General features: G+C 38.1%; 1 protein-coding gene across 1 annotated transcript in view; it reads left to right on the top strand.

Annotated features, from left to right (window-relative positions):
- Window positions 1-13,954, top strand: part of PIWIL4 (piwi like RNA-mediated gene silencing 4) — a 68,149-nt gene that overhangs the window by 19,209 nt on the left and 34,986 nt on the right. The window contains exons 7-9 of the mRNA XM_069079921.1: window positions 5,605-5,802; window positions 7,390-7,501; window positions 13,522-13,645. Coding sequence (XP_068936022.1) covers window positions 5,605-5,802; window positions 7,390-7,501; window positions 13,522-13,645 — 434 coding nt within the window. The remainder of the gene's footprint in view (window positions 1-5,604; window positions 5,803-7,389; window positions 7,502-13,521; window positions 13,646-13,954) is intronic.

Below are 13,954 nucleotides of genomic sequence, written 5' to 3'. Positions count from 1 at the left end.
GTTTTAGTCTTGAATTGGGAAATATAAAGAAAGTCACATCTTCAACCTTTCTTTGGATTGGTGATGACTTAATTCTTGAAAGTTAGATCCTGAGACAGTGAAGTGTTTGAATACAGATGGTTGGTTATATGAGCAAAGAGTTATGGTCTCAAAAATATAACGGATTTGGGGGACCTTGTTGCATTGTTCTACAGAAAGGAAGAATGCAGAGTTCCTGATACACTGTCAGTGGGTATGTTGTGGTTTCATGATGTGTTATGGTGGAACCATCTCAAAGAATTCGGAGCCAGACCACCTCTAATCCAAGTGTAGGCATTTATTGAGATTGACGCTTCTCATGAAGTGGGCTAAATTTCAAGAGGAATCAGCAGCTTCAGAGAAAGCAAGATGGATTTTTATAGGATAAAGAAGCAATTACATAACAGAAATTGTGAACATTAAAAAGGCAGGAGGGGTTTTTAAGGGATTAGGTAATAGGAGAGGGGTCCCATCCACAGTGGAACTGCTCATGCAATTACCCACAATGCATACAGAAAAACCCATTTGGGGGGATATTTATGTATGACAATGATATTATATAGCCTCTCTATGTTCCTATAAATGAATGAAGATTGAAGCAAACTACCCGTTGTCTTTCTTTTTCTTGTTTGGTTTTGTTTCCTTATATACCCTCTCTATGTTCTGTAAGTTCCTCTAAAGGACAGCTTTTGCTATTACTGCCTAGGTGCCTATTCAGGGAAAGTCCGTTCTGCTGTTTTGGCGTTCACATCCTGTTTGGGCATCCTGGTCATGTTGCTTTGTGATTGACTAAGTATTGTGGTTCTGTCTGAGACTAGATGGATGTGGCTGTGGTTGAGTGCATGGACACACCTGTTGTTTCTGTGAGAAATAGGAGAAATGGGTCTGGAGGCAGTGGCTAGCTAGAGGCAGTGGCTGGGATCCCATCACATGGACACTCCTGCTGTTTCTGTGAAAAATAGGTGTTCATGGACACACTTGTTCTAGTGAGTAGTGAGGAATATATGAAGAAGTTAGGATATTGAGTGGTGAGGGATGGGAGGAGTGATAAGGTAGGGGCAGTGGGCCTATAAGGAATTTAGAATATTGGGGCCGGGGGCAGGTTTATTAGGATTCCATCAGGTACATCAGTCAGTTGGCATTTATTAAGGACTCTGTACCAGCCACTGTGCCAAGCATTAGGAATATGCATACATACATACATAATATTTTTTAAAAAATTTCTTACCATCATTCTTTTTTTTTGTCTTTATTAATTTGTTTGTTTACTTTTAATTTACAAGATTCAGTTCCACATTCCCTTGAGTTTCAAGTTTTCTTCCCCTCCCTCTCCTGTCCCACCCCCCACAATGTCAGCATGCATTCAAGTATAGGATCTGCAAATACTTTCACATTAGATATTAGTCAGGTTGTAAAGAAGGATTTGTAACTGATGGAATGAACAGTGGGAAAGAGGAAGCAAAACCAAACAAGAAAAAGAAAGACAATGGGTAGTTTGCTTCAATCTTCATTCAATCTCTGTTTTCTCTAGTTCTTTTTAGTTCTTTCTCTGAATGTAGGCATCTTTTTCCATCATGAGTCTTTTGGAGTTGTCTTATAACCTTGCATTGCTGAGAAGAGCCCAGTCTATCAAAGTTGGTCTTAAACATAACGTTGTGTCTGTAATTGTGTACAGATTTCTCCTGGTTCTGCTCTTCTCACTCAGCATCAGTTTGTATAAGTCTCTCTAGGTAAATATGAAGTCCATCTGCTGCTCATTTCTTATAGAACAATAATATTCCATTACATTCATATACCACAACTTGTTTAGCCATTCCCTAATTGATGGGCATCCCCTTAATTTCCAATTCTTTGTCACCACCAAAAGAGCTGCTATAAATATTTTTGTACATACAGGTCTTCCTCTCACTTCTGTGATCTCTTTGGGATACAACCCTAGAAGTGGTATTGCAGGGTCAAAGGGTATGCAATTATTTATAGCCCTTTGGGCATAATTCCAGATTGCTCTCCAGAATGGTTGAATCAGTTCACAACTCCACCAACAATGCATTAGTGTTCCAATTTTTTTCCACATCCTCTCCAGAATTTGTCATTTTCCTGTTTAGCCAATCTTAGCCAATCTGACTGGTGAGATGTGGTACCTCAGAGTTATTTTGATTTGCATTTCTCTAATCACTAGTGATTTAGAGCATTTTTTCATTTTTTCATATGCTTATAGATATCTTTTAATTTCTTCCTCTGAAAACTGCCTGATCGTATCCTTTGCCCATTTGTCAATTGGGGAATGACTTGTATTCTGATAGATTTGACTCAATTCTCTGTATATTTTAGAAATGAGGCTTTTGTCATACATAATATTTTTATCTGTCACCCCTGCCCTCAAGAAACTAAATTCCTATTTAAAAAAACTAAATCTCACTTTTTTTCAAAGATTCACCTTCTCTCTTTCCTACCTTGTCCCACCTATTCTTACCCCCTGCCCCTGTTCAACTTGAACTAGAGTTGCGTCTATGAATGCAGACAAAGGGGTATATAGGTAAGTGATGTCAAGGTCAATGAGATTTAATGATGGGTTATATATATGGAGGGAGTGAGAGTGGAGAGTAAAGGATGACAGGTTGCAAACATGAGTGACTAGGCGAGTGATGATGTGCTCAACAGTGATAGGGAAGTTCTTAAGACCCCTGGGTTTGTGGATACAGAGAATGAATTTTGGTTTGGATATGTAGACTTTGAGATGCCTATGGGACATCTATTCATAATGTCCAATGAGCAGTTGGTGATGCAGGACTGGGTTTAGGAGAGAGATGACTGGATACTGGATAGTTATCTGCACAGATATGATAAAAGATCTCATGGGATCTGATGGAAACATTAAGTGAAAGAGTACAGAGAGAAAAAGAGAAGAGAGTCCCCAAGAGCCAGGGTGGCACACCTGCAGATGGCGGACATGATGTGGATGAAGATCTAGGTAAGGAGACTGAGAAGGGGCATTTAGACAGGGAGGGGAAGAACCAAGAGAGAGGTCAGGGTCCCAAAAGCCCAGGGTATCCAGGAGGAAAGATGGTCAGCAGTGTCAGATGCTGCCAAGAGGTCAGTAAGGATGAAGGTTGAGAAAAGTCCTTTAGATTTGAACATTAAGAGATTGTTGGTAACTTTGGAGAAACCCATTTCAGTCGAATTATGAAGTTGGAAGCTAAATTGCAGACAACAAAGAGGACGTGGAAGACTGCTTTTTGAAGGATTTTAGCTGTAACATCGAGTAGAAATGTGCTCTGCATGGTAACTCCTGGGGATGGTTTAATTTAGTGAGAATTTTATTTTGAGGGTGGGAGAGAGTTAGATATATTTTTGTATGTAGCAGGGAAGGGACCAGGAGATAGGAAGAGATTCTAGATTTGAGAGGGATGATGATATAATGGGACTTGAGATCATAAAGCCTGGGTTCAAATCTTGTCACTGTTACCTATACCTCTGTGATCCTTGTGTCATTTAATCTTCCTTGGATTTAATTTCTTCATCTATAAAATCAAGGGGTTGGTCTAAGATGATTGTAGGTTATAAATTTAAAGCCAGAGGTTTGGGGTTGTATAGGTTGTCTAGTTCAACTCCTTCATTGACTTAAAAATATTAATAATCTTTTTTTTCACATTACTGACATTTCCCATTGAATATCTTCCCCTCCCTTTTCCAGAGAGCTATTCCTTGTTAAAAAAAACAAAGGGGTGGCCAGGTGGCTCAATGAGTAAGAGCACTGGCTCCAGTGTCGGAATGACCTGGGGATCAAATCTGGGCTCAGATACTTAGCACCACACCTAGAAATAACTGGCCATGTAACCTTGAGCAAGTTACTTAACCCCAATTGCTTTAAAAAAAAACAAAAACAGAAACACCTGGAAAAGAGGAAAAATATAATTGGGCAAAACAAACTGACATATTAAAAAAGTCTGATATTAAATACATTGTACCTCTGCAAAGAAACTAGTACAGGTACTTTCTCAGATCTCTTCTTTGGGGCCAAGCTTGGACATTATACTTTTGAAGCATTCAGTTTTGATTGTGTTATTGTGGTTCTTTTCATTTATATTGTTGTAGTCATTGTATATGCCTGTTTTTTTGGGGCAGCTAGGTGGTACAGTAGACAAGAGTGCTAGTTCTAGAGTCAGGAAGACCTGAGTTCAAATCTAGCTTCAGACTAGACTAGTTGTGTGACCTTGGGCAAGTCATTTAACCTCCATGTGCCTCAGTTTTCTCATCTGTAAAATGAGAATAATAATAGTACCTTTCTCCCAGAGTTGTGAGGGTCAAATCCGATAATAGTTGTAAAGTGCTAAGCACAGTGCTTATGGTAAAAAGTGCTATATAAATGTTCCCTGTTATTATCATATTTGTAGCTTAACCTCTCAGTGCCCCAGGTGACTGTTTCTGTCTCTCTCTACCTCTATTTCTCTGTCTCATGCTTTGTCTCTGGTTTTGAAAAAAAAAATGGAACTCCGAAAAATGGCATTTCTATACACATCTCAGGATATGAAAGAGGATTTTATATAAAATTGGATCTCTATTTGATACTGCTTGTTCACATATGTGTGTTTGTATGCTTCACAACATCCCAGCTCGAGTGTGCCTCCTTCTGAACGTTCTTTTGCTCTCTTCTGTTCAGTTAAACAAATATTATAATGGTCATCTTTTTTTTGAGGTGGAAAGAGGGAGTACCACTATTGTTAACCTCTGATCCTCCGTCTACCAATTAAAAACTGAGAGAAAGGAGGGAAGGAAGAAGGAAAGAGACATTTAACAAATTAGTTAAGATTATTAGATAAGCAAAACAAATTTACCCAGTGGCCACGTCCAGAGATGTATGTCTTTTTCTGAACCTTATGTCTGTCCATCACCTCTGTCATGAGGTGAGTAACATACTTCATCTTAGGACCTCTGCACACATGGATTATTTCACCGATCAAAGTTCTTAAATTTTAAAGATTTTTTTTTCCTGAACATTCTTTCTCTCCTTGTATGAATTATTCTTCTGACTTCATTGACTTCATTCTGTTAGTTTGTACTACCCAGGAACCTCTGAAATTCTCTCTCTCATCATTTCTTAGGGAGCAATAATATTCTACAACACTGATACACCTCATTTTTTTTTAGCTATACCCCAGTTGTCTAAGAGGCAATCAGCACCTCCTTAGATTCTAGTCCTTTTCTATTTTCTTTTGTTTTACTTTTCTCTCCTCTCCTTGCCTTTTCATCATCTCTTTGGGATCAGGACGTTGTTGTCCATTTGTTTTCAGTCACGTCTGACTCTTTGTGATCCGATTTGGGGTTTTCTTGGCAGTTATACTGGAGAAGCTTGCCATTTCCTTCTCCAGCTTATTCATTTTACAGGTGAGGAAACTGAGGCAAATGGGGTTAAGTGATTTGCCCAGGGTCACACATTTAGTAAGTGTCTGAGGCCAGATTTGAACTCAGGAAGATGAGTCTTGCTGACTCTAGGCCATGATTCTGTCCACTGAGCTATCTTGTTGCTTAATAGAAGTGTAGTACTCATGAATGATTTTTAAACATTTTAATTTCTCTTTCTGTAAGATTGTCCCTATGGCCCGGATTTGCCATTTCTGTCTCACAGTTTGAAAATAAGCTCATGTTTACTGCCAATGTGATTCATAAGGTCTTACGTAATGAGACCATTCTTGAATTTATGACTGATCTATATAACAGAAAGGACAAGTCGCTCTTCATAGAAACCTGTGAAAAGGAATTGGTAGGATGCATTGTCCTCACCAGGTAAGGAGATTGCATTCATTTCTTGGTTCCATTTAGCCCTTAATGATTCACAGTGATTAGGAGAAGAGATGGAATGATAATGAAAAGAGTCAGCGGACTCCTTTGGGTTCAGAGTCTTTGCATCTTCTAAGATGACAGTTCCCTAATCTTATAATTCATCTATGTAAATATCCTTGTGAGCCTACAAAGTTGGACATGACATTTGTTATCAATGTTATTCAGGCGTTTTTCAGTTGTGGCCGACTCTTCATGACCCCATTTGGGGTTTTCTTGGCAAAGATACTGAAGTAGTTTGTCATTTCCTTCTCTAGCTCATTTTACAGATGAGGAAACTGAGGCAAACAGGCTTACGTGACTATAAAGTGTCTGAGGCTGGATTTGAACTCAGGTTTTCCTGACTCCAAGCACTGTGCATAATCCTTGGCACCACCTTGGTGTTGCTGGGCATGGTATTACACTCTTGCATATTGCACTCTTGCATACCCTGCTACTGGGGAGTCTGAGGCTTCTTTTAAGCTCAGGAGTTCTGAGCTGCAATGCACTAGATTGAGTGTCTATACTACCTTCGGCACCAGTAAGATGAGTCATCAAGGCTGGGGAGCCACCATGACTGCCTAAAAAAGATCTGAGCCAGTCAGAAACAGAGCAGGTCAAGAATCTTGTGCTGATCAGTAGTGGGATCAGGACCTGAGTGGCTGCTCCAGACTGGGTGAGATAAGGACACTGGGTTCAAAAAAATAAGTGAGGTGTATGTCACTGCTTTACTCAATGAACTCCAATGGCTCCTTTGGCTCTGATCAAGTATTATTTCATCTTTATCCCATATTTTTAAAATTTCCATTTTTTGTGAATGTCCATAATATATAAAAGTCCATGTACATTATTTATAAATAAGTAAATATACAAATACTGGGACACTTGCTTAAGAATTTTTTGCTTATGGTATCTGGTACTATTGTATAACTCATTTTGTCCAACCCAAAACAAAAATGGGAAGAGGGAGTTTTAAGGATTTAATCAGTTGTTACTGCTCTAGAGTACAGAACCTGCCCTCTAAAGGGTGCCTGACACAGTCATAAGATTATTTATTGAAGGAGAGATGAGTATGGGTGGGAGTGGGGGTGGAACTTTCCCACTGGTACCTAGCTAACTGCTTCTGTGAGTGTCCTGATACCAGTTAGGCTACAGTAACCGTGAGGGCTGGGGCAGATGGGAGTAGGTTGGCAGCTTGCTCTGAAAAGGGAGAAGAAAGTAGGAAAGCATTGGAGGACATATGGGAAAGTGTGATGATGTACATCCCGTGATGTACATAGAGATGATGCAAGAATGGTGGGATTTGATCCATATTCCATACCCTCATTGATTACAAATCTTGCCACAGTCCCCTAGACACCATTTTGGAGTCTTCTAGTCTAGAGGGTTATTTTGTCAGGTGAACTGAATTGTCCAGGGTCACTTGAGCTGTATGTATCAGAGGCAAAAACCCTGAACCCCATGTCTTTCATTTGGTCAAAGCCAAATCTGTTTACTCACTGCTGTTTGTCTTGTAGTCTTGGAAAATTTATTAATCTTCTGATCTCTACCCAGATACAATAACAAAACTTACCGAATTGATGACATTGATTGGTCTGTGAAGCCAACTGACACCTTTCAGAGACGTGATGGCACCAAGATCACCTATTTTGATTATTATAAACAGGTATGGAAAATTTGTGGCCAGGAAAAAAATTATTCTACAAGCTGAAATGAAAGAGAATTCCTTTGCCCTAAGTCTTTTGAAAGGGCAGTTAGGTGGCCCAGTGGATAGAGTGTTGGGTCTGGAGTCAGGAAGACCTGAGTTAAAATCTGGCCTCATACACTTACTAGCTGTGTGACCCTGGGCAAGTCACTTAGTCCTGTTTGCCTCATTCCTTATCTGTAAAATGAGTTGGAAAAGGAAATGGCAAACTATTCCAGTATCTTTGCTTCATAAAGGGTCAGACATGACTAAAATGATTTAACAATTAACAGTGTTAAAAGGTTTCTATTCCTTGATGGCATGACTAAATCTTTTCTCATTAAAATAGATGTATTTTAAAACATTAAATAACTGAAAAAATACTGCAGTGGCACCCCACTCATAATGGGATCTAGTTCTGTGGCCTTGAGAAAGCCTCTTCACATCTCTGGGTCTCAGTTTCCTTATCTATGAAATAGAGTATTGGTAATGATCTGTGTGGTTCATTGTGCATAGACTGTAATTAGAAAAAACATCAGGAAAACAATTTCTTACATGTACTTCTCTCTTCTCCCCATTGGAGAACTATTTGAATCATAGAATATTAGCTGCATTTTTCAATCCGGAGCTATCAAACTTGGAGAAACCAAATTAAAACATAATTGGAAAATGTTTAATAAAAAAATGTAAAAATACCATACAACATAAATAATGTTAATTTGTGGTTTTCTAAGTCAATATGAAGCCTGCATGGATCCCTTTCTATTTGAGCTTTCAAGCACTGATATCATAGTCTATCTCACTTATTACAGAAGAGCAAACTGTGGATCTAGAGCTCTGGCCCTGGTGTCAGCAAGACCTGAGTTCAAATTCAACCTCAAATAGATCTAGCCCTTTAGCCTTGAGCAAGTTACTTAAACTCTATTTGCCTCAACTTCCTCAACTATAAAATAGGTCAGTGTTGTTAGATCAAATGAGATAATATTTATAAAAGAACTGAGCACATTGCCTTCTCATTTATAAATTGGGGATAGTAATAGTTGCTTTGGGATTATTCTGAGGAAAATGCCTAGCAAATCTAAAATACTTTTAAAAATCTGTTCTTTTATTATTTCCTGCCTCCCAGGCTTGCTGTGAGCATCAAATGAGAAATATATATATATATATATACATACACATATATACACACACACATATATTTTTAAAGCAATTGGGGTTAAGTAACTTGCTCAAGGTTACACGGCCATTTATTTCTGGGTGTGGTGCTGAGTATCTGAGCCCAGATTTGATCCCCAGGTCATCCCAATACTGGAGCTGGTGCTCTTACTTGCTGAGCCACCTGGCCGCCCGTAAGCAATTGGGGTTAAGTAACTTGCTCAAGGTTACATGGCCAGGTGTTTCAGGTGCTAAGTGTCTGATCCCAGATTCGATTCCCCAGGTCATCCCAACACTGGGGCCGGTGCTCTTACTCTCTGTGCTACCTGGCCGCCCCGAGAAATATTTTTAATGAGAATTTTGCACAGTATCTGGCAGGTAGTAAGCATTCTATAAATTTTGGCTGCTTTTATGGTTATAATTATGATTATAAAAGTGAAGAAATTTGCCAAGGTTTTTTTATTGTTTTTTATTTTTTGTTTTTCAATATCTGGACTTGTGATTTCATTGGTTTAGGGAACTCATGGTATGGAAATTCCTGTTGATACAGACTGGTGACTTGTCTTTAACTTACAGTTTTTAGAGAGTTTCCTCAGGGACACTGGGTCACTATAGTGTCGTGGGTGGAATGCTGGACTTGAAGTCAGAAAGACCTTAGTTCAAATCCTGTTTTGGGCGCTTACTAACAGTGTGATCCTGGGAAAGTCACTTAATCTCTTCTGGCCTCACTTTCTCATCTAGAAATTAAGCAGTTTGAAGTAGATAGTCCCTAAGGCCTGTCTAACTCTAAAGCTGGAAAGTGTCAAAGACATTACTCCACATTCTCACTAAGGCCAGCCATCTGTGTACAGTTAATAATTGAAAGATCAGGGACTTGAACACATACCTCCTTATCCGAAGTCCAGGGCACCTCTGCCTATACCACATTGATTATTTTGTACTCAGCCCGCAAGCTATCAGAAATCCTGAGACTGAGCTCCTTTGTATTTCTTTTTCTTAGTTCTAACTGGAAAATGTTTAGAAGACTGCAGGTGTTGGGTATGGAGTAGTTTTACATTTACATTTCTATAGCAAAATATGTTGAAATGGGCTCATCGTGTAAGAGTGCTTATATAAAATGTGTCACTGATTATTCTCAGCATTAGGTTCAATCACTAACCCAAAATGAACTTACTGAATTGTTTCTGATTTTTATTATTAAAAGGTTTTTTTATTGAAATGGAAGAACTCTTTCCCCTTATTTTCTTAATTAGAATTGTTATTATTATAAAATAGTACCCAGATTTCTCATAAATTTTAATTACAACCCCTCTCTGAATAGTATCAAGTAAATTACACAGAGGTTATATATTAAATGGAATCTTTGGGAAGCAAAATTTTTTTTAAACTATTGTTTTGTTTTGCAGGGAAGAAAGTAAAATTCAGGTTTTGGACATTAGTGGGTGAGATACCATCCTGAGAAAATGAGGCAGCATATAGTGGTGGGATGGTGTGTTAGAAAAAACACTGAACTAAGAATCAATTAAACTCAACATTTATTAGATACTTACTATAAATAAGATTTGGTGCGGTGGGGCGGAAGCAGATATAAAGATAAATGAACTGGTCTCTGCCCTCAAGGAGCTTACAATCTCTTACATGTAGAAATGTATACAAAATATATGCAAAAGAAATATATATATATATAATGGATTCCGAAGGTGTAGGCATTGGCACATCAGGAAGAGATTTGTGTAGGAGGTAGTGTTTGAGCTGAGTTTTGTAGAAAAAAGGAGATTCTAAGAAGGGATCATGTGTCTAAATATGGGCTTGAGTAAAGCTTAGGCAGAAGATATTATCCCGAGGGGACTATGAAGGAAGCTATAGATTCTAAGGGACAGCAGTGCATTCCAAGCACTGGGGGCACCTTGATTTGGGTCTGGCCCTCCTCTGTTATCTGTATAATACATGATCTTGAGCCTTAAGTCATCTGAGCCTCCATTTCCTTATCTGTAGGGTGTAACTACAGCTGGTGGCTGGAGCACTGGGCTTGCAGTCTGGAAGACCTAAATTCAGATCCAGCCTGGAATACTTAGTAGTTTCATGATTCAGAATGAGTCTGTTTGCTGTAAAATGGGAATCATAATAGCTAAATGAGGTAATATTTGTAAACTACTTAGCACAGTGCCTGCCATGTAGGTGTTAGATAAGTGTTTGTTGCCTTCAACCTTCTCTGTCTCACTTTGCAACTACCTACCTCCCAGGTTTATTGCTATGTTTACAAATTGTTTTGTTATTTATAGATCATAGGATCATTGTCTTAGAGCCAGAAGAGGGTATCATAATAGCCATTGAATTCACCCCTCATTTTATAAATGAGGAAACTGAGGCCTAGGGCATTAGAGGATTTAACCTTGCTCAGGATAGGATTATAGATTTAGACTTTGAAGAGACCTTGGAGGCCATCTGCTCAACTTCACATAGCTCCCTTTAAAAAAAAACAAACTCTCTTCCCCCTGGTCCATCTCCTTAACAATTAATGCCTATGATCATTGGTCAATCAATCCTATGGCAGTCTTCATTGATCATTAAAATAATTAAAATAATTGGTTGAACCAGGTCATACAGAGTATAATTTATATCCAGCTTAGTCTTCACCCTGAAATGTTATTCTGAGCCGGGAGGAAAATAAAGTATGAGTTGCTGAAGAAGATACTAGATGGTCATTGTATGGTCATTCTGAGTAAAGAAGTCAGGTTATCAACCAAAATCATAAACATCAACCTAATAAATAGGGTAAATAGGAACAAAAAGTAATAATAAATAGGTAATCAATAGGAACAGAGTGTACTAGATTCATGTAAAATTTCTCATTCAAAATTATCTGGTTTCATATTGTATGTATTTCTAATTGATGACTTTGTAGTGATGACCAAAATTATAATAGGTAGTGTGAAAATGATTACGAAGATGAGAGAACATGCTCTCCTGAATTTATAATCTTGCTATAAGGGAAATAATGCACATATAAATATCTAAAATGTTAAGCAGAACATTACATGGCTAATAAATTAGATGAGATTTGGTTGAGAGTTGGTGTTGATTTAAAAAGACTCTGTGTGTGTGTGTGCGCGTGTGTGTGTAATAAGTGTGGCATAAGAGTTGTAGAGGGTGGAGAGTCACAGAATCTAAAGTCAGAGGCCATTTTATCCAATCTACACCTGAATAAGGATACCTTCTATACTATTCCTAACAAGTGGCCATTGAACCTTCACTTGAGGACTTGCAGGGACAGGGAACACACTGCCACCTAAAGCATTCATTCTGCTTTTGGGTAGCTCTTAAGTATCAGGAAGTTTTCCTTCACATTCTTCTTCTTGGCATTGCCCCATCCATTGTCCCAGTGACCCTCTCAGGTCACTGAGAATAAGTTTAATAGCTTCTCCCCATAACAACTCTTTGTTTGCTTAAAGGTGCTGATCATGTCTTCTTGAAGTCCTTTCTTTCCCCAAGTTCTTCAGCTGGTGGCATGTTCTCCAATCTTCTGACCGTCTTGTTTGTTTCCTTCTGCATTCCAGATTGTCTTGTGTCTTACCTAAAATGTGGTGCTCAGAACCAAATATGGTGTTCCAATGATTTGATAAAGCCAACTATGGTGGATACCTTTGTTACCTTCCTTGCTCTGCTGCCTTTCTTAATAGGAATGGTATAACATTAGCTTTTTTGATGGTCTCCACACTGCTAACTTATCTTGAACTTGCAGTCTACTAAAATCTTCAAATCTTTTTCATAAGAAATGATGTCAAGATGCCTCCCCCATCCTGTGCTTAAGAAGTTGACTTTTTGAAGGCATATTCAACTTTAAACATTTCCATATTAAATATCACTTTGTTATATTTCACCCACCAGTCTAGTTTGGTGTGAGATTCTTTCATTATGTAGACTGTCATACTGCAGGCTATTTGTCCCTCTCAACTTTGTGTCACCTGCTGATATTTGAAAAACCTGTATTTCATTCTGTGCCTTCATATCATTGATTTTTAAGAGTGTTGAGCAGCACAGGGCCAAAATGGATCCCTGGAGTACTTCATTAAAGAGATTGCTCTAAGTTGAGATCAAACCATTTAGTGACTTAGCTTTGGGTCCAGTTATGCCAAATATGCCAACTGTGTTATCATCTAGTATAATGATGCCAAATTCAAATAGAAATGGATCCTAGCAGGTTGCTATTAACTCAGAAAACCACAAGTTAATATAATCTATGTTTTATTGTATTTTTGTTTATTTTGTTAAACATTTCCCAATTAAATTTTAATCTGTTTCCAGTTGCACAAGGCAATAAGCTAACTTTGACAACTCTGATAGTTAGCTAGCTTTTATAAAGCTCTTTAAGGTCTAATAAATACCTTGTTTTATCCTCACAACAGTGCTGGGAGGTAGATGCTATTATCCCTATTTTACAGATGAGGAAAATAAGTCTGAGTAAGGTGAAATGTCACATAGCTAGAAAGAGATTAGATTTGAACTCAGGTCTCCCCAGTTTCATGGACAGTGCTTTATCCACTGTGCCATCTAGCTGTCTCTAGTATTCAATTACTTAGCTTTCCATTTTGTAGACAAGCCTTGTATGAAAGATTATCATATGCTTTGTTGAATTTTACTTTTACGAAGTCTACAGAATTCTTCTGTATAGCCATCTAGTAATAAATAGGTCCCTCTACAAAGAGTTAATGAAATTCAATATGTGTCAGCATTGATGGAATATGATTTGAGTGTTATAGCAGTTGAAGAGACTGAAGAATGACAATATCAGAGTCTTATATTCTGTAGTTTTTTAACTTTGCCTTCTTTAATCTTGTATTTTATAGCAATATGATATCACCTTGTCTGACCTAAGCCAGCCAATGCTTGTTAGTCAGTTGAAAAGTAAGGGAATTGACAGTGGTGAAGTCAGGATTGCTCACCTGGTTCCTGAGCTCTGCTTTCTCACAGGTAATTCTTATGTCTTATAGTTCAAATATTTAGTTGGTAATGAGAGACAGAAAGGCATAGTGAACAGATAGCCAGCCTTAAAGCTAAGAAGATGACCTGAGTTTAAGTCTTGTATAAATTGTTCTCCTGATTCTGCTTACTTCACTCCATATCGGTTTATATAAGTCTTCCTTGTTTCTCTGAAATAATTTATTACAGCACAACAATATTCAATTACTTTCATATAACCATAACTTTTTTAGCCATTCCCCAGTTGATAGGCATACTTCCCAATTTCCAGCTCTTTGCCACCACAAAAAGAGATACTAT

This window comes from Petaurus breviceps, unplaced genomic scaffold (assembly GCF_028583685.1).
Source record: "Petaurus breviceps papuanus isolate PSGF00001 unplaced genomic scaffold, PetGlider_PUasm1.0 91133, whole genome shotgun sequence".
NCBI classification, from domain to species: Eukaryota; Metazoa; Chordata; class Mammalia; order Diprotodontia; family Petauridae; genus Petaurus; species Petaurus breviceps.
The sequence above is the reverse complement of the archived record's forward strand: the minus strand, read 5'-3'. Positions and strand labels throughout refer to the sequence as shown.